General features: G+C 35.9%; 1 protein-coding gene across 1 annotated transcript in view; it reads left to right on the top strand.

Annotated features, from left to right (window-relative positions):
- The window catches only part of HMCN1 (hemicentin 1), a 400,921-nt gene that overhangs the window by 267,098 nt on the left and 110,270 nt on the right, over positions 1-23,553 (top strand). The window contains exons 43-49 of the mRNA XM_006198786.4: positions 3,670-3,792; positions 4,728-4,889; positions 6,799-7,080; positions 8,096-8,263; positions 12,881-12,994; positions 13,556-13,642; positions 21,280-21,471. Of these exons, the coding sequence (XP_006198848.1) occupies positions 3,670-3,792; positions 4,728-4,889; positions 6,799-7,080; positions 8,096-8,263; positions 12,881-12,994; positions 13,556-13,642; positions 21,280-21,471 (1,128 nt within the window). The remainder of the gene's footprint in view (positions 1-3,669; positions 3,793-4,727; positions 4,890-6,798; positions 7,081-8,095; positions 8,264-12,880; positions 12,995-13,555; positions 13,643-21,279; positions 21,472-23,553) is intronic.

Genomic DNA, 23,553 nt, shown 5'->3' with positions numbered 1-23,553 from the left:
ATTCAAGAGCAACTAGATAAGAGCTTCTGAACCTAAACACATTAGTCACTACAACTTGGATGTAGAGTGGTTCTCCTCTCCTGCCTGATTAATAGGCTCTTTAGCTTCTTCAACCAGGATCTTCTAATGACCGATTCTTCTCCATGAACAGAGAGCATGATGCTCAATTGAAAATAAGTCAAAAGACCAAATTACATATGTGAATTATGTGTGTGTGAGAGAGACAGTGCGCATGCGCTTGTGGGTGAGGGAGGAGATTATTCTGCTGACAAATGTGAAAAACTATCCTTGCTTGCAGTTTTACTATTTGTTACTAATTAAGGTAATTCTTAGGCATAATCACAACTCTTACATTGGCTGTGGTTGTCTGCTAATTGTTAAAAAGTGTTCTCATTTCCCATGTAGTTACCTTTATTTTAAGTACTTCTTTAAATTCATTTATAGCATATTAAGCCCTCTTAATTTTTATTCTATTTGTTTAGATTTTTAAACTATTAAGATATTGACCTGAAATTTATCTTTAATTATAAAAGTTAATTCAAAAACACATTTTAAAATAAAAATAGGTAGGCGAAGTAATCTGATTCCAGTGGAGAACAGGTATTTTTTAAAACTTTAGAAGTATACATTTATGCAGAAAATGAGTTAATTATAAATCATTATTTTTAAAATCTTGAAGATTATGAGAAGTGTTGTTATTCACCCTATAACAGGATTAATTTAAATGGTAGAATCTACTATGTAGTAAATTTACTTTCACTACATATTAGTTATGTATCATTAACTTCTGTTCCTACATCCTTCCAACCTTTTTCTCCCTCCATATTTCCTTTCCTTCCCTTCTCATTTCTCTCAAATGTTCATATAACTCCAATATGGACAAGACACTGAGCTAAGTCTTATAAAGTTTGAAAAAAAAAGAAAAATTCAGAGTGATGATGAATAGAAAGTGAGGTGAAGAATTCATTTTAAAAATGCTGTGTGAGAGATACTTGTAGACTGTCCATGTGAAGCTGTCATCCATGCTATCAGAAATACCAGCCTATAGTTCAGGAGAAAGACATAACTGTTAAAAATTAAGATTAGAGACACGAGTATATATGTAGCAGTTGAAATCCCTTAGAATAAAAAGAATGTGTACAGAAGAGTACTGTATAGAATGATCCTCATGTATCACCTAAGAAGGGAGATGGTAAAAGAGGCCCCCAATGGGAAACTGAGAAAGAACAAAGAGAGAAAGGAAGACTGGGTAAAACATATGTCGTGGAATCCAAGGACAGTGGTATTCCCAGAAGAACCAGACAACAAGCAAGTTGGATGTGAATGGACGGATGAATGATGCCACACATTGCAGATTCGTCAAATTAGGCATAAACTACGAAGTGTACTTTACAAATGAGTAGACCAATGCCTCTTGAAGAAAAAAGCAGAACGTGGTAGATAGAAGAATGAATTATAGGGGAGAGGACTCAAGGCTGGATGTACTCAAAAAGTATTTGGTGTGACTTTGTGTTCCAAGAACTATGCCACGTGCAGGCTTTGAAAGGTTAATAAGAAAGATCATGACACTGGTCACACAGAACTTACAGTCTGCTGGTGGAGAAATATCTTTCAATAGCCAAAAATTAAATCTCCTATGAGCTCTTACAGGAAGTTTTGTGGGAAGACATGTCAGGAGCTAATGACATCTAATTGTGATTTTAAGGATGAGTAGGTGTTAGCTCTGTGAAGATGATGGAAGTGTTACAGACCTGCATTCAGTGAACTGAGCAGCATTCACTGTGGAGCCTAGTGTGGTACAGAGGAGAGTAAGAAGATATTAGGTGGGAAAGTTAAAAGGAGCATATTGAAGAGGGCCTCTAAAATCACTTTTTAAAGTATGGATTTGATTCTGACAGCAGTTCAACACCATTAAAGGGATTTAGAGGAGATCTGGAGTGTTCAGATTTGTATTTCAGGCAGAAAGCAGATAAACTCAAGTTTTTAAGTATTAGCATAATTATTAACTTAACCATTATTTACTCTAAGTAAGTAAGAAATTGAGTTAACAGGATTGGTTGATGACATGGAACCAAGAAGAGTAAAGGATGGATGTTGGTGTGGGTTGGCCAGCTGGACTGTGTGGACAGCATGTCCTTCCCTCAGAGAGAGAACAAAGGTGGCAGAGTTCAGTCTGGGGCAAGTTGAGTCTGACAGTGCCTCTAAGGCTTCCAAGTTGAGATGTTGAGTAGTCAGATGTAAAAGTCCAGATCTCAGAGAGTGTCTGTATTACAGATACAGATTGCAAGAATTTGTATTAATGGCAGCCATGGGAGTAGAAGAGTATGGAGTTCAGGTTGGAGATCATGAGTGTATAATGGTGGCAATCTGTCTAGTTGTCATTTTCTTCTGTAGAACTTTCCATGTGTGGGATAGGTGATGATAGAGAGATGCAGGATTCATCCCAAGTAAGAATGTTGCCAAATAGGAAGAGCAGTGGTGCAAAGCAGTTGAGAGTATTGACAAAGTAGTTGAAATTGCAGATCCTGAAATCTAAGCTGGATAGTGAAGTTAGGAAATAAAAGAGTAGGCGGCTAGGTGCGGAGGCTTCTGAGAGGTGTAAGGACTTGAGATTCAACTCGATCAACGGATTGAGAATTAGGAATAATTGAGTGAAAGAGCTAAAAGGATAGAGTAGGTGTCAGAAAGTGGGCTAAATTTATAAATTAATAGCAGAAATGTTCCAGGTGATGAAAAGGAGGCAGCCTCTGATGGAGAAAGAGATGAGCGCATCAAGGAACTGAATAGCCAGGTGTTGAGATGTGTGAATCCTGAGTTCATACAGAGTGATGACAGGTCTTTGTGTGAAGAGGAAGGATAAAAACAAGTACCAAATTGTTCTGTGAATGGTAAAAGAATGACAGGTTCACAGATGGTGGTAAGAAAGAAAAAGAGAAGTAAGTTGGTGGCATGAGTCTCAGCGGAGTAGACTTTCTTGGGGGTGCTTGAGCAATGACTGGAAGCTGCACTGGGGGTGAGGAGGACTCTCCCAGCCTTCAGCTCCCAGGAGCGTGGAGAACAAGCATTTATCACTTGATAATACTGCAGCCAAAAAAGTGAGGGGATAGTTTGGCCAACATATGTGCACTCAGCCATTTTTGAAAAAAATGTGGGTAGTCAGTATTCATTTTGAAGGTTCCAAGGAGAAGCTGGGGGCCAATGGGGAGATAGGCTGTATACTCTAGGAAAGGTAACATGACTGTTTCTTAGTTCACATTCCTGGCCTCTGTCCTTTCCTACATGTTATGTGCCTGATGTCTTTGCATTCTGCTCAGCATCTGAGATGTCAAAGGTGGTGAGGCGCAAATGACCAGGTTAAGTTTAAACTTGGTAGGCGCCTTCATTTTTTGGTGCAAGATGTCAAAATATCTATACCATATTGCCTTCTTTTTATGCCACTCTGAATATTTTATAATTAAGTTTCTGTCTGTGAAAATGGGAAGTCTGCTGTTAGGTATTTATTTTACATCTTAGAATTGACTTTTAATGTGGTGTTGATATGTCAACCTCAGGTGCTAAATGATTTCCTTGTGCTGTTTGGGAATCTTTTTTTTTTTTTAACATGTCAAGTGTTAGGGAAATTTTATGTGAAGTGAGTATAAAATAGTATTTTTTTCTTTAATCTTTCAGTACCACCAAATATTTATGCTTCTGGCGAACTTGCACAGCTTACCGTCATTGAGGGGCACCTCGTTAGTCTACTGTGTGAATCAAGTGGTATTCCACCCCCCAATCTCATTTGGAAGAAAAAAGGTCAGTTTTCATCCTTTGACATTTGTGAAATTAAATATAAATATTAAATGAATTTATATTTTATTTGACAAGCATGTCAGCTTATTAACAGACTTTCCTGGGGTTTGCATTCTGAAATACAAGACAGCGTAATTGCTTTATGTTACTTGTGCCGCATAGGATACTGCTACACTATCAAGCCGAAAACCTTCAGTTTTGAGACTAACTGCTCCCAAGAAGAAATTAATTTTCTGCATTGATCCTTTTTTAAATCAGATGCATTATAAGGCAGCTCTAATGATCAAGAATCCACCATTCAGTGAACCATTTTCTTCTTTAAAATAAGTTTAAAAATTATTCTCTAAAGCAAACATTTTTGCTGTACTGATGGCAGTTTTGTCCTCCATTAAAAAAATTAAGTAAATAAATTAATAAACCTAATTATTTTGGGGGAGGGTATAGCTCAGTGGTAGAGTGCATTCCTAGCATGCACAAGGTCCTGGGTTCAGTCCCCAGTACCTCCATTTAAAAAATTAAGCAGATAAGTACTTATGGCAGTTTTGTAATGTAAGATTGAATTCTGCAGTTAAACAGATTTTCATTTATTTATCTACAAATATCTGTGTCCACTAAATATCAGGTCATCTAAATTTTAGCTCATTTAAAAGGTAATTTTTGTTTTATTGAAATTTCATTTTGCTTTACTACGTACATTTTGTTTTACTGAGTATGTTTGCTTTTAAATGCAATAGTGATTGAAAGAAAAATTTGCCTCCTGCTCCTCTTGTCTCTCTCTTCCTCCTCCTCCTCTTTGCTTAGGATGGTTATACAGTGTCATCTGCCTTTTCAGTACATGAACTAGGAAGTAAATAAATCAGTGTATACACTCATCAGCGTATATTCACAAAATGCCTTATCGTTTTGCTTCGCATTCTGCCACTTGCTTTTCTCTGCAGGCTCCGCGGTGCTGACTGATTCTGCAGGGCGAGTCAGAACTCTGTCTGGAGGCAGGCAGTTGCAGATTTCAATTGCTGATAAATCTGACGCAGGGCTCTATACATGTGTGGCGTCGAATGTTGCGGGAACCGCAAAGAAAGACTACAGTCTGCAAGTTTTCAGTAAGTTCTTGATTAGACAGGCTTTGGCACAGTTTTTTAAAAAAAATGTTTCTATCCTTCCCTTTTACTTTTTCTTCATAGCTTTAAGATTCATTCAGAGTAGTATGGTTATGATATACAGTCAGCCCTTCGTATCCATGGGTTCCACGTACATGGATTCAGCTAACTGCAGGTTGAAAATATTTTAAAAATTCCAAGAGGTTACCAAAAGCTAAACTTGAATTTGCCATCCACCGGGCAACAATTTATGTAACATTTACATTGTATTTACAACTATTTATTTAGCATTGACATTGTATTTGGTATTAGAACTAATCTAGAGAAGATTTAAAGTATAAAGGATGATGTGTGTAGGTTATATGCAAATACTGTTTCATTTTGTGTATAATGAACTTGAGCATCCTCAGATTTTGGTATCTCATGGTGGTCCAGGAACCAATCCCCTGTGGTACCTATCATAAGACCCACAAATTTAAATTGTGCCGACATGTAAGAGAGCAGCTCCTTATTCCTAGCAATATCTATTTAGCAATACAGCTGTCCAGTCTGCATCAGCTTGCTGTTGGCAGACACATCAATGTGGCTGTAATTTGTTGAGGGCAAGACAGCTGACATGTGGAACGGGCAGGATGGCTTTGTGCCATGGGGTATATTTACAATATGTAAAAATATCTCATTTTAAAGTATACTAAATTTATATGTTTGTAAAGTACTTAGAATATTTACAGTATCTCATTTAATATTTACATGAGCTGTGAAAAAGAAGAAAACCATTGCCTCCCTTTTGTATGTATGGAAACTTAAGCCCAGAGAAGTTTCCAGGACCAACTGAAGTCACATGGCTTGTTTGTGACAGTACTGGCACTCAAACACAGGATTACTAACACTGGTCCATTTTCCTTCCCACACACATAGGTATTTGAGTTGGTTTAATCTTCCTTCTCGGAATCAGTATCGATGAGGTGAATTCGGCTGCAGAGTTACAGAATCACTGGCCATCATGGCTTAAACAAGCAGAGATTTATTTTCTCACATAATAAGAAGCCTGAGGTTGGCAGTCACTGAAGTTGGTCAGCTCCTTGCTCTTATCAGGACAGGAGATGTAGGATTCTCCTGGTCCTTCCTTTGCTGTGTTTGTAGTATCAAGTCCCACGTTGAAGGCAAAAAAGGGGGTGGGGGGTGTGGTATCTTTCCCTCTTACCGGGAAAGCAAAAAATCTCTGAAACCTGCCCCCTTCCTTCACCCCTACCAGCAGACCGCCATTTAGATTTTTTAGGCCTGCAGTAATTCATGTGGTCACCTTAATTTTCAAAGAAGACTGAAAAACAGTCTCAGCTTTTCCAACTTCTGTAGGGAAAAGTGAGAGGAAGAGGGGAATTGGTAAAAGATGTTGGGTCATTAGCTCTGCTATCATATCGGTTTCAAGCTGTATATAGGACAGGAAACTATTATTCAATATCTTGTAGTAACTTATGATGAAAATGAATATATGTATGTGTATGTGTGATTGAAGGGTCGTGCTGTACACCAGAAATTGACACAACATTGTAAACTGACTATACTTTAATGAATAAATAAATAAATATTTTTGAAAAATTAGTGCTAGGAATATTTCTGTTGATTAGAACTACAAATCGTAAGTTTGGATATTTGTATAATGTCTCAAAATCAGGGAAAGTAGGTGACACCACATTTAGTATATCGATAGCTTTATTTTAGGTATGAGCCCATTTAGAAACATTGCAGAAGAAGTGTACCTCTCGATACAGCAATGCCACGGCCATTAAGCTTCGGCCTTTTCTTTAGTAGCTAATTTTTTGACATCAGAAATGAATTTAACTGTGGCTGATGGAAATTCCTATATAAGACTAAAGGCCAACATTTCCTATTCTTTTTTTTTTTTTTCCAGTTCAACCAACTATATCTGACAGTGGCAGCCACCCTACTGAAATTACAGTAACTCGAGGGAAGAGCGTTTCCTTGGAGTGTGAGGTGCAGGGTATTCCTCAGCCGACACTGACCTGGATGAAAGACGGCCGCCCCTTGACCAAGGGAAAGGGAATGGAAATCACGGAGGAAGGTCGTATCCTTCAGCTGAAGAACATTCATGTGTCTGACACAGGACGTTATGTGTGTGTTGCTGTGAATGTAGCAGGAATGGCTGACAGAAAATATGACATAAGTGTGCACAGTAAGTATAAAGAGGCTCAGTAAGTCTATTCACTGGCTGATACAGTCTGTAGCATCCTGGGTGAGAGACACAGGCTTTGAGTGTTGAGTCCCTTATTTCTCCCTCCGTGCCGCTTCTTTAGATCAGTCTCATCACTTACTCTCCTCTGCCTGAGCTCCCGTTTCTTACCTTGCTGAAATAAGTATATACTGGATTTTCTTTTAGGAAAGCATATAGTAAAGTAGATGATTATCTTCTTCAAGTACTTTTGATCCAGTGCTATCCCAAGTAATATTCCTTGATTCTATGCTTTACACATTAGCTGCCTTGGACAGTATAAACCTACGTTCCTTAGACTTAACTGACTCGGCATCAGTTGGGCGTGAGTTGCACTGAAGTCAGCTTTAAAATTCTAAGTAATGAGCTATAAAAGTCAGTAGGAATAGACTAAACATACATATACTCAGGGACACCTGTTTGTATGCATGTAATCTGAATTGCAGTTTTTAAATATATAAAAAGAATGGTAAACTTAAAGACACAGTCTTACAACTTGAATCCAGTTAGAACATACGCAGAGTCTGGTATTAACGTCTTATGGTTTGCAGCCAATGTGTGAGCCAAAGCTAAAGATTGAAAAGGAATCGAAACTTTGTTAAATTGTTTTTAAGTTTAGGATTAGAATTATTTGTTAGGAAATCCTGCCTATAAGAAGATAATGAACCCATATTAAAAATAAACAAAAAAGATGAGTGACTCAGAGAGTATCATTCACCACTATTAGAATAGCAATATGAAAGGCATTTGCTGCTATTAGTGAAGAAGACGTGGCATTCTTACTTCCAGGAATCACAACATCAAAATCATCATCACCACTGCCACCACCATCATCATCATCTCATTGTTGTGATTGCTTATTTTGCTTACTATTGACCCGAAAGTGGAAGTCTTATTTTTAACAATAAGCTGTTTAAGATTTGGTGTTTGATGTATATTAGCTACTCTCCTTTCTCATTTACTTCGTTTTGTCTTACAGCCCCTCCAAGCATCATAGGAAACCACAGGACACCTGAAAATATTAGTGTGGTGGAAAAAAACTCAGTGTCCTTAACTTGTGAAGCTTCAGGAATTCCCCTGCCTTCAATTACCTGGCTTAAAGATGGGTGGCCCGTCAGCCTTAGCAGTTCTGCGAGAATTCTCTCAGGTATTAGAAATTCTCATTGCCTGCTAATCTGGTTAGCTTCATATGGCCACAGTTTCTCCTTAATCTCTCATTTCTGCTTGCTTAATTTTTCTTTTTGATGCTAGCTACTTAGTATAATGCCCAATGATCATATTAAGAAAAAATAATTTAGAAGAATATCAGAAGCTATATGATAATGGTGAAAATCTCTCAATATCTCTAGATCCTTTTGAAAAAGAAATCTTGGCCCCTGCTTATCACTTAAATCATAGGGATGTCAGAGGTTTCATGGTATAATGAGTACCAACCAATTTGAAAAGCGAGGAATGGAAGGAAGTACTGAAACAAACCAGAGTCTAAAATGAATCATGTTGTAGAAACCATAGCCAAGTGTTTCAATTTGTTCATGACTCTAATTTGAGTGTGCTTTATATTTCCAAGCTGGGAAGGTTTTCTGTGAGCTAACTTCATCATTATTGTAAAAAAGGTATTTGGTTTATTCCTCATCTAATTATGTAGGAAAATCTATCAGCTTATCCTTATGAATCAGTGCAAGTGGAGAGAGAGGTGTCTTGGGGCATGCAGGAATCTGCACTCAGCTGCTTTTAGTAATGACTTGGATACAGACTAAGAAAACAGTGTTGCCAAGTTTGTGGGTAATAAAAAGCTTGGATACTTAGAAGAATACCTAATGTGTTGAATGAAGGCATCCGAATTCAAACATACCTCACTCTGGAACTTTTGAATTAAGCCTAACAATTTTGAGAGTTAAGTAAACTGCTCTTACATTCGAAAACCAGTGATGAAAATTAGGGTGAGATACAGCTTCAGAATTCTTAATACGAAAAGATCTCTGAAATGTGTTAGTTATTCAGTATGTGTTAACAGGGTAATGTGTTTATCAAGAAAACAAGTGCAGTGTTTTCCCACATGAATAAAATATATTTTCACCAATAAACTAGTAAAAGACCAGTTGTACTCCGGACTTAACTTACTCATTAGGAAGACTAGAAGGGTTTATTTTTACAGTATTTTCAAAGGAGGATAATCATGATGGCAAATTATTGAAAATAAGTTACATGTCTGATTGTATTTAACCTGGAAAAATAAACCTTACATAACCATATAACTACATAGTGAAAATTACATTTAAATACTTGAAGAGCCCATGGTGTAGATAGAAAAAGATTGTGTTAGTTCTGTCTAGTTCCAGAGGTTAAAAGCCATGCCAGTGTATGGAACATTCTAGGGACATTTTGGGTCTGAATATAAGCAACTTAAAAAATTTATATTATTTAAAGTCAAGATGAGCTATTTTAAGAAGTAGTGAGCTCCCTGCCTCTAAATTTGTTCAAGAAAAGTTTTTCCCATTTTTTCTTTACTTATTTTTTTTTTTTTGGAAGTATAGTCAGTTTACAATATTATGTCAGTTTCTGGTGTACAGCATAATAGTTCAGTCATACATATATATACACATATATTTGTTTTCATATTCTTTTTCATTATAAATTACCACAAGATATTGAATATAATTCCCTGTACTAAACAGTATAAACTTGTTGGTTATCTATTATATATATAGTAGTTAGTGTCTGCAAACCTCGAACTCCCAATTTATCCCTTCCCACCCCCTTCCCCATCCCTGGTAACCATAAGTTTGTTTTCTATGACTGAGTCTGTTTCTGTTTTGTAAATAAGTTCATTTGTCTTTTTTTGTTTAAAGATTCCATATGTAAGTGATATTATATGGTATTTTTCTTTCTCTTCCTGGCTTACTTCACTTAGAATGGCAATCTCCAGGTCTGTCCATGTTGTTCCAAATGGCATTATTTTATTCTTTTTTATCGCTAAGTAGTATTTCATTGTATAAAAGTACCACAGCTTCTTTATCCAGTTCTCTGTCGATGGACATTTAGGCTGTTTCCATCCCTTGGCTATTGTAAATAGTGTTGCTGTGAATATTGGAGTGCATGTATCTTTTCAAATTAGAGTTCCCTCCAGATATATGCCCTGAATTCCCACTTCTGAAGACTTTTCCAGAAAAGATACTTTTCTAGTATTTGAAGTAGGTCTCCATATCCTGAGGTTCCTCTGTTTCTATAAATGATAAGGTCTTAATGAAGAATGTAATTGGTGTAATTGTTATATTTATTGCCTCTAATAGTAGATTTATGACCTTAGGCAAGTTATTTAGCTTTGCTAACTTCAGTTCTTCACTTGTAAAGTGAAGATAGTAGTATTTGCCTCTTGGGCATTTTTGTAGGGATGAAATGAGTTAACGTATGCAAAGCAGGTAACACAGAGCCTGTTTCTATCCAAAGCATCCAGTGTATGTTTATTGTTATTGCCATAGACAACCTGGTAAGAGATTTGGGTCTCCCTATCCTGGGAAGCTTTCCTATTTCCTATAATGCTTTCATTTTCCTAGAACTCCCAGCATCTGTTGATCTTAGGGAATGCATGCTGATGGCAGAAATGTTATTACAATTTGAATACCAAAAACCTGAACACATTATTTCTTCTCTTGAAATTATCCTTGTATTGGGGTTTTTTTTAGAATTCTCAATTGCCAAAAAAGTAGGAATTCTTTTTAAATATTATAACTACATCAAGGCTCCTGAAAATGGAAAAGGCAAGACAGAGTGGTGTCCTCTGGCTTACTGTAGATTTCCAGAAGTAGTATTTTAGTTTTACTGTGTAGTTTCGTTTTGCTTGACTAGCAGCTGAAGATCCCTGAGTGAACAGAGTAAAAGTATTTCACCTCGTGGCATTGCCAGAGGAGTCGTTCCATTTCAGTCTGAGCATGTGTGTTATGCAGTCAGTGACTGAGAATCAGACGAATGGTGTATGACTTGCTTGTTCCTTGGTCGGCTGCACATTTCTGTTTCATTAAGATTAGGCCTCCTGGGACTTTAAGGAAAGCTTTTTTGAAAGCAGTACTTTGTTGAAGGCCCAGTCATTGTTAAGAAGTTATCTGCCAAGCTAAGATAGCTGCTATAAAAATTTAATAGGTACAAGAAATGTCTCCATTTAAGTATAACTTACTGTCAGACCCCCTTTTGTCTTTCACTGGAGTAAAGGAGAGGATGAGGAAACAAAGAGAAGAGGAAAAAGCACAAGCTTTATGAGGCTGAGGTTTGCAGAGCCAGAAATGACTCATAAAAGTTGTATTGTTTTAATATCTCAACTGGAATCATATTACGGTCTCACTAATCTGAAGTAGCAGTGAATGCTTGAATCCTTTCCTAATTAACATAAGTTTTGTGTGTTTTTTTTTAACATGTTGAGAGAATTTCTGTATTCAATTTTGCTTACTTGAATTCAGTTGGAAAAAAAAGACTGAATTTAGATACTCAGTTTTGTTTGTCTCGATAAGATACTACAAAGCTCACCTTTCAGTGGGCTGAGGATGAGCAGGTTGCTTATAGGAAAATCTCAGGGACAGCCTGTTGTGTTTATAAAAATAGAAAGCAGATGGAAACTCCTAATGAATTCAGATCCAGGTGAATATTTACATGAAAATTTCACATTTAATTATTTTTTAGGTCAAATTCAGGGTACTACACAAAAATACAGCAACTAGAAAATTATTACAAAGTCTAAGATATGACTTACATTTTTTTCTTAGAAATTACTTTGCCAATGGCTTCAAGGACTCTGCTCTCTCTCTCTCACTGCCTCTCTTCATTCTCTGCAGGCTTTGTTTCAGTCTCATTTGCTGGTTCTTCTTCCTTTGTCCTTCAGCAGAGTTTCCTTCCAGATCACACCCTTCAGCATATCAGAGTTTCATCCGCAATCTACTGGCATATTTCTTTGTTGCATAGAAGTTCCAAATATAAAGAGTAACAAAATCAGAGTTGCACTAATGAGTGAAGTGGCCCTCATAAACTTTGATATAAATAATTCTGTGAATTCCATGAAACTCAGTTGAAAACTGGCAGGCTTCATGGTTTTGTCATTTCTTGTGTATTGACGTCATCCCAGTCTGGGTTGTTGGTGTGGTCTTCTTTCTAACATTCCCGTTTCATATGTTCAATGGCAAACTGGGAATCCTTTCCTAAACATTCTGTCACAGTTGTTTTTCTAAAGTACAAATCAGATCATGACTTCTTTGTTGTTTATATACTTCCATAGCCTTTAATGAACACAGTAAAATCTGGACTCCTTAGCACAGCATTCAAGGGCCCACAGGATCTGGTCATAGGTCATACTCCAGCTAGTCTCATCTCTGTTTTCTCCACCTGCTCTGTTTTAGGTACCACAACTCACATCTACTGTCTGCTCTATCTCCTCACTCATATTCCACTGACAATGGTGTCTCTTGACTCCTCTGTGTGTTAAAGTATACTTACCTTTCAAGGTCATATTCAGACATCACCTCTGTGATGTGAAACTCCATTTCTCAGTTGCTGTCACCTAGGTTTGTATTTCCTCTTTTAATCCATTGAACCAGCAAAATCTTCTGAATTATCTGTTGTGTATAGGCTTAAAACATGCGATTAAAAAAAAAACTTGACATAAATGCATTTTCAAAGCCTTTGAAGTGTATTGATTAAATTTTACCTAAATTGAGCATTCCGTGGCATCTTGTAACGTTACAGATTTATTTCTGAGTCGTCTGGTGGTTTGCTTTTTCAGGAGGTAGGACTCTGCGGTTGATGCAGACGAGAATAGAAGATGCTGGCCAGTATACTTGTGTCGTAAGGAATACAGCTGGTGAAGAAGGAAAAATCTTTGGGCTTTCAGTATTAGGTATTTATATAATTTACAGTATCTACTTGAAAAATAAAATTGGCTTAAATACATCCTGGAAGCAGAGTTAAAATTTATCTACAGCTTGATCTCACATTTATATGTTCTTCAATCCCTGGACTGTCACTCTTGGCAAGAATTCAGTGTTAGAATGGCTTGGATGTAATCAATTGAATTAAAATGGCTGAAATGCCATGTCTTGTCAGTTCACGATTGTTTAACAGTGTCCTAAGACTTTGATAAGTTGTGTAATATGAGTGCTTATCAGAGTTATAGTGGGAGAAATAAAGGTCTAGTAGATGTTACTGATTGACTTGTTGACAATTTTATCCAGATTTTATGATTTATATGCAGTAAAATTCATTATAATTGAATTCATGACATATAACTTTATAGTTTGCCTTAAAATTAGAATTGTTCAAACAATATAATGACATTCTTCTAGTAAACAACCTTTTAAAGGGTACAGGTTAATAAAATTGTAAACATAGATGCCTATAAATAACTGTCCTGCTATCGGAATTGTTACTTACTTTTTCTTTGTTGTTTTTTGTTTTTTAGTACCACCTCGCATTGTGGGTGAAAATACCTTGGAAGATGTGAAAGTAAAAGAGAAACAGAGTGTTACACTGGCTTGTGAAGTGACAGGTAAGGGGCTCAGGTCTTGTATGTCTGCTGTTCCTCAACTGACTGGTTATTTGTTCCCCCTACTATGTGTCTTAATTAGTTGAGAAAAAATCAAGCTTTTGAAATTGAATCCTAGTCCAGTATAGATGGTAGACATGGAGGAGGAAATCTCTCAGATTCTGTGGAGAGAAAAAGGGAATTTCCATGCTGAAAAAAAGAAGGAAGGAGAGGAGGAGGGAAGGAGGAGAGAAAGAAAGACACATTGGCCTTTTGTATCAATTCAATAAATTATTCTTTCTTTTCCACTTCTGCTGCTACTTGTAGGTGTACGTGGTGTTTCCTGTCCTACCTCCTCTTGTTTTCTCTTTCCTTCCCTGCGTTTGTATCTTCCTTTCCCTTACCTGTTTTCTTAAATTTCATTTCAAAGAATAGAGAGGAATTTTGCTGAAAGAACGGCATTATTGACAGTGGAAATTACCCAAGACAAAACGGTCACCTTTTGTTCATGTATAACAGAAAAATTGTGCTCTACCCTGGAATTTAACACAACATTGTAAAATGACTATAACTCAATAAAAAATGTTTTTAAAAAAACGGTCACCTTCTATTAACATGTTTGTGTATTATAAAGGGAATGGAGACTGGGAAAAATAAAAATGAAAATTCTGAAATCAATTTCACCATCTTTACCAGTGAATCACTTTGCTGCATGTAATAAAAATAAACAATTCTCTAAGAGAACATCTCTAGGACTATCTTTTTAGTGTACATAGGGCTTTGCAGCTTTAAAGGAACAAGAGTAGCCATGCTTTATAAAAAGCAAGCATTTTAAAGAAGATAAGATTAGTGTCTTATTTTTTGTTTTCATGCCTTGCATGAACAACACATTTAGGTAAGCAAGAAAATATTTTCATTATAAAAAAGGAACATTTTAAAAGTGTCACATATACTATTACTTAACCTTTTTTTTTTCTTTTTTTCTGAAAATAGTGAGGTAACACTATTACATGGAGACCAGCTGCCTAAATTTTATAGCATCCTATCTTGACTCTTCTAGGTTTTTTTTTCCACATTGACAATTTGGTTTTGAGTTATTTCTTTTTTATTTTTTCCTTCACTTTCGTTGAGATATAATTGACATAATATTGCATAAATTTAAGGTGTACAACAGAATTTATACATATATATGTTGCAAAATGATTGCGATAACGTTTGGTTAACATCCATCACATCACATGGCTACACATTTTTTCTTGTGGTTAGACCTTTTAAGTTCTACTCTCTTAATAGCTTTCAAATATCCAGTGTAGTACTGTTAACTATAATCACGATTTATTTATGTTACAATTGGAAGTTTGTACCTTCTGACCACCCTCTTTCATTTTCTCCACCTTCAAACCCCTGCCTCTACACCAATCAGTTCTCAGTTCTATGAGTTTGTTTCTATTAGATTCCACACGCAGGTGAGATCACACAGTATTTGTCTTTCTCTGGCTGACTTATTTCACTTAGCTTAAGATTTTATGCCTCAGGGTTTATCCACGGTGTCACAAATGACAAAATTTTCTTCTTTTTTTATAGCTGAGTAATGTTTATATAGTAATGTTTATATGTGTGTATGTATATGTATGTATGCCACATTTTCTTTATTCATTCATCTGTCTATGGACATTTAGGTTGTTTCCATGTTTTGGCTATTGTGAATAACACTGCAGTGAACACGGGAGTGCACATGTCTCTTTGAGACAGTAATTTCATTTTCTTTGGATACATGCCCAGAAGTGGATTTGCTAGACATCTGGTAGCAACACTTTTTTTAATGTTTTAATTTTTTGAGGAAACTTGATACATTTTTCCATAGTGGCTGCACCGGTTTGCATTCCTATCAAAGGTACACAAGGGTTTCCTTTTCTCCACATCCTTGCCAACACTTTCCTTTTTTTGATAGTGGCCCTTCTAACAGGTGTGAGGTGATGTCTCATTGTGAGTTTGATTTGTATTTCCTGGATGATTAGTGGTGTTGAACAGCTTTTCATGTACCTGTTGGCCATTTGAATATCTTCTTTGGAAAAATGTCTATTCAAATTCTTTGCCAATTTTTAAATTAGATCATCTGTGTGTTTTTTTGCTGTTGAGTTATATGAGTTCCTTACGTATTTTGGTTATTAACCCCCTTACCAGATGGATGGTTTGCAAATATTTTCTCCCATTTTGTAGGTTGCCACTTTATTTTGTTGATAGTTTCTTCTGATGTGCAGAGCTTTTTAGTTTGATGTAAGCCCACTTATTTATTTTTGTTTTTGTTGCTTATGCTTTTGATGTCATGACCAAGATATCATTGCCAAGACCAATGTCAAGGAGCTTTATCCCTATGTTTTCTTTCAGGAGTTTTATAGTTTCAGTCTTACATTTAAGTCTTTGATCCATTTCAAGTTATTTTTTGTGAGTTGGTGTAAGAGAGGGGTCTAGTTTCTTTTTTTTTTTTTTTTGCATGTGAATACCCAGTTTTCCCACCATCAATTATTGAAGAGACTGTCTTTTTCCATTGATGCTCTTGACTCCTTTCTCTAATATTAGTTGATCATGGATGTTTATTTATTAGTTTATTATATTAGTTGATCATAGAGGTTTATTTCTAGGCTTAGATTATTTTCCATTGGTCCATTTTTTTTTTAGGGCCGTGACATACTGTTTGGATTACTATAGCTTTCTAATACAGTTTGAAATCAGGAAGTCTAATGTCTCCAGCTTTATTTTTTGTCTTAAGATTACTTTGGCTATTTAGGGTCTTTTGTGATTCCAAACAAGTTTTAGGGTTGTTTTTTCTATTCCTTTTTAAAATGCCGTTGGAATCTTTATAGGGATTGCATGCAGTCTATAGATGTCCTTAGGTGATGTAGACATTTTGACAATATTAATTACTCTGATCCATGAACACAAGATACCTTTGCATTTATTTTTATCTTCTCTTTACTTCATCAATGTCTTACAATTTTCAAAGTAGAGATCTTTCACCTTCAAGGGTAGATTTATTCCTAAGTATTTTATTGTTTTTGATGCTATTGTAAATGAGATTGTTTATTTCTTTTCCAGATAATTTTTTGTTAGTGTATAAAAATGCTACTGACTTTTCATGCAGGTTTTTTTATCTGCCAACTTTATTGAATTTGTTGATTAGATCTAATAGGTTTTTTAGCTTAGTTCTTAGGATTTTCTGTATATAAAATCATGTCATCTGCAAACAGAGACAACTTGAACTCTTCCTTCCAGTTCTGTTGCCCTTTATTTCATTTTCTTGGCTGACTGCTCTAGCTGGGGTTTCAGGACTGTGTTAAATAGGAATGCTGAGATTGGCTACCCTCATCTTGTTCTTGATTTTAGAGTAAAAGGTTTCAATCTTTCATCACTGAGTGTGATGTTAGCTGCAGATCTGTCATATATGGACTCTCTTATGTTGAAGAATATTGAAACAATTTGTTGGTTTTTTAAAATCATGATGGATGTTGAATTTTGTAAAATACTTCTCTGCATCTGTTGAGCATATCTTTTTATTTTTTATTCTATTAATGTGATGTTTTATATTGAGCTGCATATCTTGAATAATCTCTGCATCCCAGGGATGAATCCCATTTGATCATGGTGTATGATTCTTTTAATTGGCTATTGAATTCAGTTTTCTAGTATTTTATTTTGAATTTTGTACATCTATATTCATCAGAGATACTGGCCTATAGTTTTTTGTTTGTTTGTTTGTTTTTGTCTCACAGTGTTTTTACCTGGCTTCAGTATCAGGGTAATGCTGGCCTTATAAAATGAGTTTGGGAGTATTCCCTTCCTGTCAAGTTTTTGAAAGACTTGGAGAAGAATTGGTATCAATTCTTTTTTAAACATTTGGTTAAATGCACCAGTAAAACTATCTGGTCCTAGGCTTTCTTTATTGGAAAGTTTTTGATTACTGATTCATTATCCTTATTAGTAACTGGTCCATTCAGATTTTCTGTTTCTTTATGATTTAGTCTTGGCAGGCTAATTTCTAGGAATTTATCTCTCGTAGGTTGTCCAGTTTGTTGGCTATAGTTGTTGAGAGTGGTCTCTTATGAGTCTTTGTATTTCTGTGGTATCAGTTGTAATATCTCCTCTTTCATTCATAATCTTATTTATTTGGGTCCTCTTTCCTTTTTTCTTAGTCTAGCTAACAGTTTGTCAATTTTGTTTATCTTTTCAAAATTCCAATTCTTAATTTTACTAATTTTTTGTATAGTTTCCTTGTACTCAATTTCATTTATTTCTGCTTTAACCTTTATTATTTTCTTCCTTCTGCTTCCTCTGGGCTTACTCTGTTCTTTTTCCCCTAGTTCCTTGATGTGTAATGTTAGATTATTTGAGATCTTTTTTCCTTGATGTATGCATTTATCAGTATAAATGTCCCTCTTAAAACTGCTTTTGCTGCATCTCATAAGTTTTGGTGTGTTGTGTTTCCATTTTCATTTGTCTCAAGATACTTTTTTACTTCCCTTTTGATGTTGTATGATCCATTGATTGTTCAAGATTATGCTGTTTCATTTCCATATATTTGTGTGTTTTCCAGCTCTCTCCTTGTTATTGAGTTCTAAAAAGACATTTGCTATGATTTCAGTCATCTTAAATTTGCTAAGACATTTTGTGGTCTACCATAGATCTATCCTAGAAAATGTTCTCTGTGTGCTTGAGAAGAATATGTATTCTGCTTTTGCGGGATAGAATGTTCTGTAGATGTCTGTTAGGTATATTGGGTCTGTGGTATTTTTCAAATTCTTGTTTTTTTAGTGGTTCTCTGACAAGCTGATCTATCCATTATTGAGAGTGGGGTATTAAAATCCCCAACTATTATTTTGTTGCTGTTTATTTCTCCTTTTAGGTATGTTAGTATTTGCTTTATATATTTAGGTGCTCCAATGTTGGGTGCATAAACATTTACAATTATTGTATCTTTCTGATAGATTTACCCCCTTGTCATTGTCTCTTTTGACAATTTTTAGGTCTAGGTTGATAGGATAAGTGTAGCTGCCCCTGCTTTCTTTTGATTACCATTTGCTTGAAGATCTTTTTATATTCCTTTACTCTCACTCTGTGTGTGTCTTTAAAGCTAAAGTGAGTCTCTTATAGGCGGTGTATTGTGGGATTTTTAAAAAATCGATTCAGCCATTCTGTGTCTTTTGATTGGAGAATTTAATTCATTTACATTTGAAGTAATTACTGATAGGTAAGGACTTAACTATTGCCATTTTGTTGATTTTTTTTTATTGTTTTGTCCATCCTTTGTTCCTTGCTTCTTATTTTGCTCTTCTTTTGTAATTTGTTGACTTTTTTAGTGGTATGCTTTGACTGCTTTATTCTAACTTTCTGTGTAACTACTACAAATTTTTTCCTTTGTGGTTACCATAAGGTTAACATAAAATATTTTATATGTATAACATCCCGTTTTAATCTGATAACTTACCCTCAGTAGAATACATAAATTTTACACTTTGATTTTACATCTTTTGTTATTCCCCTCACATCTTTTGTTATTCCCCTCACATCTTTTGTTATTCATGTTACAATTTACATATTTTCATGTTGTGTATCTGATAACAAATTATTATAGTTATGGTTATTTTTATACTTGTTTTTTAAACTAGAGCTGCGAGTGAATTACACATCATCATTATAATGTTAGAGAATATGACTTTGGCTACGTATTTACCATTACCAGTGAGCTTTGCACATACATTTATGTGTTTTTACAATATTAATTAACATCCTTTTGTTTCCGCTTGAGGATGTCATTTAGCACTTCTTGTAAGACAAGAGTAGTGGTGATGAACTCCCTTAGCTTTTTGGGAAAATCTTTCTCTCTCATTCATATTTGCCAGCTGTAGTACTCTAGGTTGACAGGTGTTTTTTTTTTTCTTTCAGTATTTAGAATGTATCATCCCATTCTTTCCTACACTTTAAAATTTCTTTTGAGAAATCTGCCTATTCTCTTAGAAAGATTTCCTTGTATGTGATGTGTTGTTTTTCTCTTGCTACTTTAAAAATTATTTTATAGTATGTTTTATTGTAGCTCTTTTTTTAGTTCAACCTATTTGGGATCTTTGGGACCTCATGAATCTGGATGTCCGTTTGGAAAATTTTCAGACATTAATGCTATAAATCTACTTTCAGTTCCTTCCTCATTCTCTTCTCCTTCTGCAATTCCCATAATCCTCTGATTGGATAATTTCAAATGAACCATCTTCTTGTTCACTGATTCCCTTTTTTGCTTGGTCAAGTCTGAAGTTGAAGCTCTCTTTTGAAATCTTTAGTTCAGTTACTTTATTCTTCAGTTCTCGGATTTGTTTGTGTTCTGGATTTCGGTTATGGTTTCTATTTCTTTGTTGAACTTCTCATTTTGTTCCTGTATTATTTCCTAATTTTGTTCACTAAACTTCTTTGAGAGGATTATTCTGACTTCGTTGTCAGGCAGTGCATAGATAACCATTTTTTTAGGGTCAGTTATTGGAGCTGTAATACTTCCCTGTGACAGTGTGATGTTTGCCTGATTTCTTACATTCGTATTTGCACATTTGAGTAAAAGGTCTCCTCTTCCAGACTTCACACGTATGCTTCAGCAGAGATAGTCCTTCACCTCTCGGTTCAGCTTGAGATTCTTGACGGGTCATCGGTCGCATCCTTGGGCAGGTAGAGCCTTCTGTCAGAGTCTCAGTTTGGGTGAGGCCGCTGCCTGAGCTGTGAGGTCAGGGCAGGGGGTGCCGTTGGCTAGGAACGGTTGGAGAGGGCTGCTGGCTTTGTTCCCTGCCCAAGTGCAGCTGTAGAATAGGCTCTGTGGTTACCTGGATTCTCTGGTCTGGCTTCCTTTTGGTAGAACTGTGTGCTGTCCTCAGCAGTTGGGTGGTCCTGTGAATCTGCTTTCCTTCTCAGGTGAGGCCATTACGAAAGCAGGCTCCACAGCCAGTAGGGTTGAGCCTTTCAGTTTTAATATAATCTCATCCTAGCCTTCTTTCCTAATAGAATTTGCTTTTTTATGGTTTAAAATTTTTTTTAAATTGAGCAATTTAAACCTAATATTTAACAAAAGCCCTATGTTAAATGTGAAAGATCTTTTTTCTTTAGGCTATAAATATTAGAGGAATAATTACTGTATCTCTGTCTACCTGTCTATGTGCTGGAATCCTGTTCTAAACTCAAAATAGCTGCTTGTTGAATTATTTAATTGTTGATTAACGGATACTTTTTTTTACAGCTTTCTCTCAAAAATGTAAAATCATCTTTAAAATTTGAATATGAATGCAAAGGTATTCATAAGTAATAGTTTTGGTAAAAATGCATGCTCCATTTTTTAAAAAATATTTAATTGTCATAGTCTAAGGTATGGTATGAATTCAGTTAAACCCAAAGACTAATTTAGAATTATTTCACTTATAGATTTTTAAAATCATAGTGTGATGATGATGATGATGATGATGATTATAAATTCATTTTTATGTTTGCAAATTTATTTTAAAATGAATGAATAATGACTGCATTGTTTTAGAAATGGAACATTTAAAAAGGCAAATGAGTGAAAATACATTCTTTTAGTTATCAGTTGGAGACGTGATTACTGGCCAACTCTCAAAAATGGCTTTCTGTTACAGGGAACCCAGTGCCAGAAATCACATGGCACAAAGAAGGGCAGCTCCTCAAAGAAGATGACACCCATCACCTTATGTCTGGTGGCCGTTTGCTTCAAATCACCAACGCCCAAGTGTCACACACTGGAAGATACACATGTTTGGCTTCTAATACAGCTGGTGACAAGAGCAAAACTTTCAGTCTTAATGTGCTGGGTAGGAATAAGCATCGCTTCAAATCTTAAAGAATCAGCCACGGCAAAAAGCTATAAACTCTCTTCTTTTTCTGTTTACTTAATATTTCTACCATAGAATTTCATTATTTAAGAAGGATCAGTGCTTGTGTACATTTGCTGGTTTTCTTTCATTAACTAATTCATGCATTCATTCATTCCATTTGGCACACCTGCTACGTTCCAGGTACCGTGTTTTGTGCTAGGGACACAACTATGAACAAGAAGGACACTAAATAAGCAGTAATAAAGGATTAATACCTGCTACTCAGAGAGAAGCAGGTCACCAGTGAAAGGGGCTCAACCTGAGATACTGTAGCCTTTCTCTGTGGGACTCTGCCATGATTGGTAGTTGTCCATACTAAACTCTGTGTTGTTAGCTGTGATGAGGAAGAATAGATGCAGACAAGCACACCCAGTTTTACGCTTGCCTGTGAGTGATGGTGAATTAGCATGATCCCTGGTGGTCGAACAGTTAAAACAAAACAACATTAAAATGAGTTTATTTTAGAAGTACGCTTTCCTCTGTCTTAAAACACATCTCTCCTTCTTTTCTATGCCAACCTGTGTAGCAATGATGTGAGCGGAACATCTGTTTCCACTGGAATGAGCAACAACCCTAGATTTTCTTTTTCTTCGTATAATATGCTGCTCATCTGTCTTTATGTATGTTTATCTATGTCATTTGCTAACTCACTCGTACCTAAAAAATCTTAAAGTTAAAGGGTACTACTGTGCAGATACATTGCGTGGGAAATGTAAATTTAGATCTGTTACCATCTAATGAATAGTTCTTTTTCCCAGAAAAGTTCCTTCCCTCCCCTTGAAATAAAGATACAATGTGTAAATTCTATATTGAATCAGTGAATGAGCTGTGAAGAGTCCTAGGTCAAAATGGAGACTGAGATCACAAGATAGGTTTTAGACCTCACATAATTTCCTTCTGATTTAACACCTATTAGTTTGTACATTTGCATATCGAGCCCTTTGAGAGCAATGAAATCTATAACCTGAAAAAAATGGACTAGGAATGATGAAATAACTATACATTTAATTCCTACAGCATTAAAGTTACGCTTATGCCTCAAGAATGATGTTAAAGTAGAATCCTAATTTCTGTTCATGTTAGAAATTTAAAATGTACCACCTAAATGTATTGCATTTGATTACTAATATCAAAGCACCTATATTTGAGTATGCAGATTTTTGCAATTTTTTATTTGTTTGTTTTGATAGTTATTGGCTAGACTACGTGGTGCCATACACAGAAACTCCCATTCAGGACACAGTCCTCAGGCAGCTTATAGTCTAATTGAGTAGAAGAGATATAGAGGCAAGAAAAGTTGTCAAAATAATGGATAAAGTGTCAAGTGAATGGTATATATAAATAATAATTGTATGAAACTAAACTCCCTGAGGCGGAACCATTTTTACCTTGAAAAGGATTTAGCCCCAGCACCTAACATAGCACTGAAGAACAGATACGTGGATAAGAATGAATGAGAGTTCATGAGCCAGTTTTCTCCTAACATGCCTGTCTTTTCTGCACGCCCATCAGTATATGGGGAGGCACATGCCCAGCCCTGGATTTCCTCTTCTCTCCCGCAGCCTGTTACTCCTCTGAGTTCCTTGTACCTCCTTCCTCCCAGCACTGATTGACCTTCCAGTTTTGGCTCATGTCCAAATCCTAGCCCTGTCCTCTGGAAACCTGATTTAAAACTCTTTCCAGCTCCTTGCAGTAATTGAAATCTGACTTCCCAAAAGCCAGCTGCTCCCTGAAGGACTCTTTCCAGTGGAGATCATTTATTCTTTATCCCAAGTGTCTCAAGTCATGCTGCCTGACTGTGTCCCTTCCTCCTCCTCCTCCCTCCTTCCTAGTTGTTTATTTCTTGTCTTTTCCCTCATTCATTGAAGACAAGGGGTCTCAATCAAAGCCTTCTTTTCCACCAACTTAATAAATTTGAGGCTATTTAAGTGTGTGTATTTGCACCTTCCAATTTACCCAGCCATAATTCAGTGTCTTTACTCTTTCTTTTTCCAAAGGATGAGTTATCCTTTTTGTTCA

This window comes from Vicugna pacos, chromosome 23 (assembly GCF_048564905.1).
Source record: "Vicugna pacos chromosome 23, VicPac4, whole genome shotgun sequence".
NCBI classification, from domain to species: Eukaryota; Metazoa; Chordata; class Mammalia; order Artiodactyla; family Camelidae; genus Vicugna; species Vicugna pacos.
This window is presented reverse-complemented; position numbering and strand designations above follow the sequence as displayed.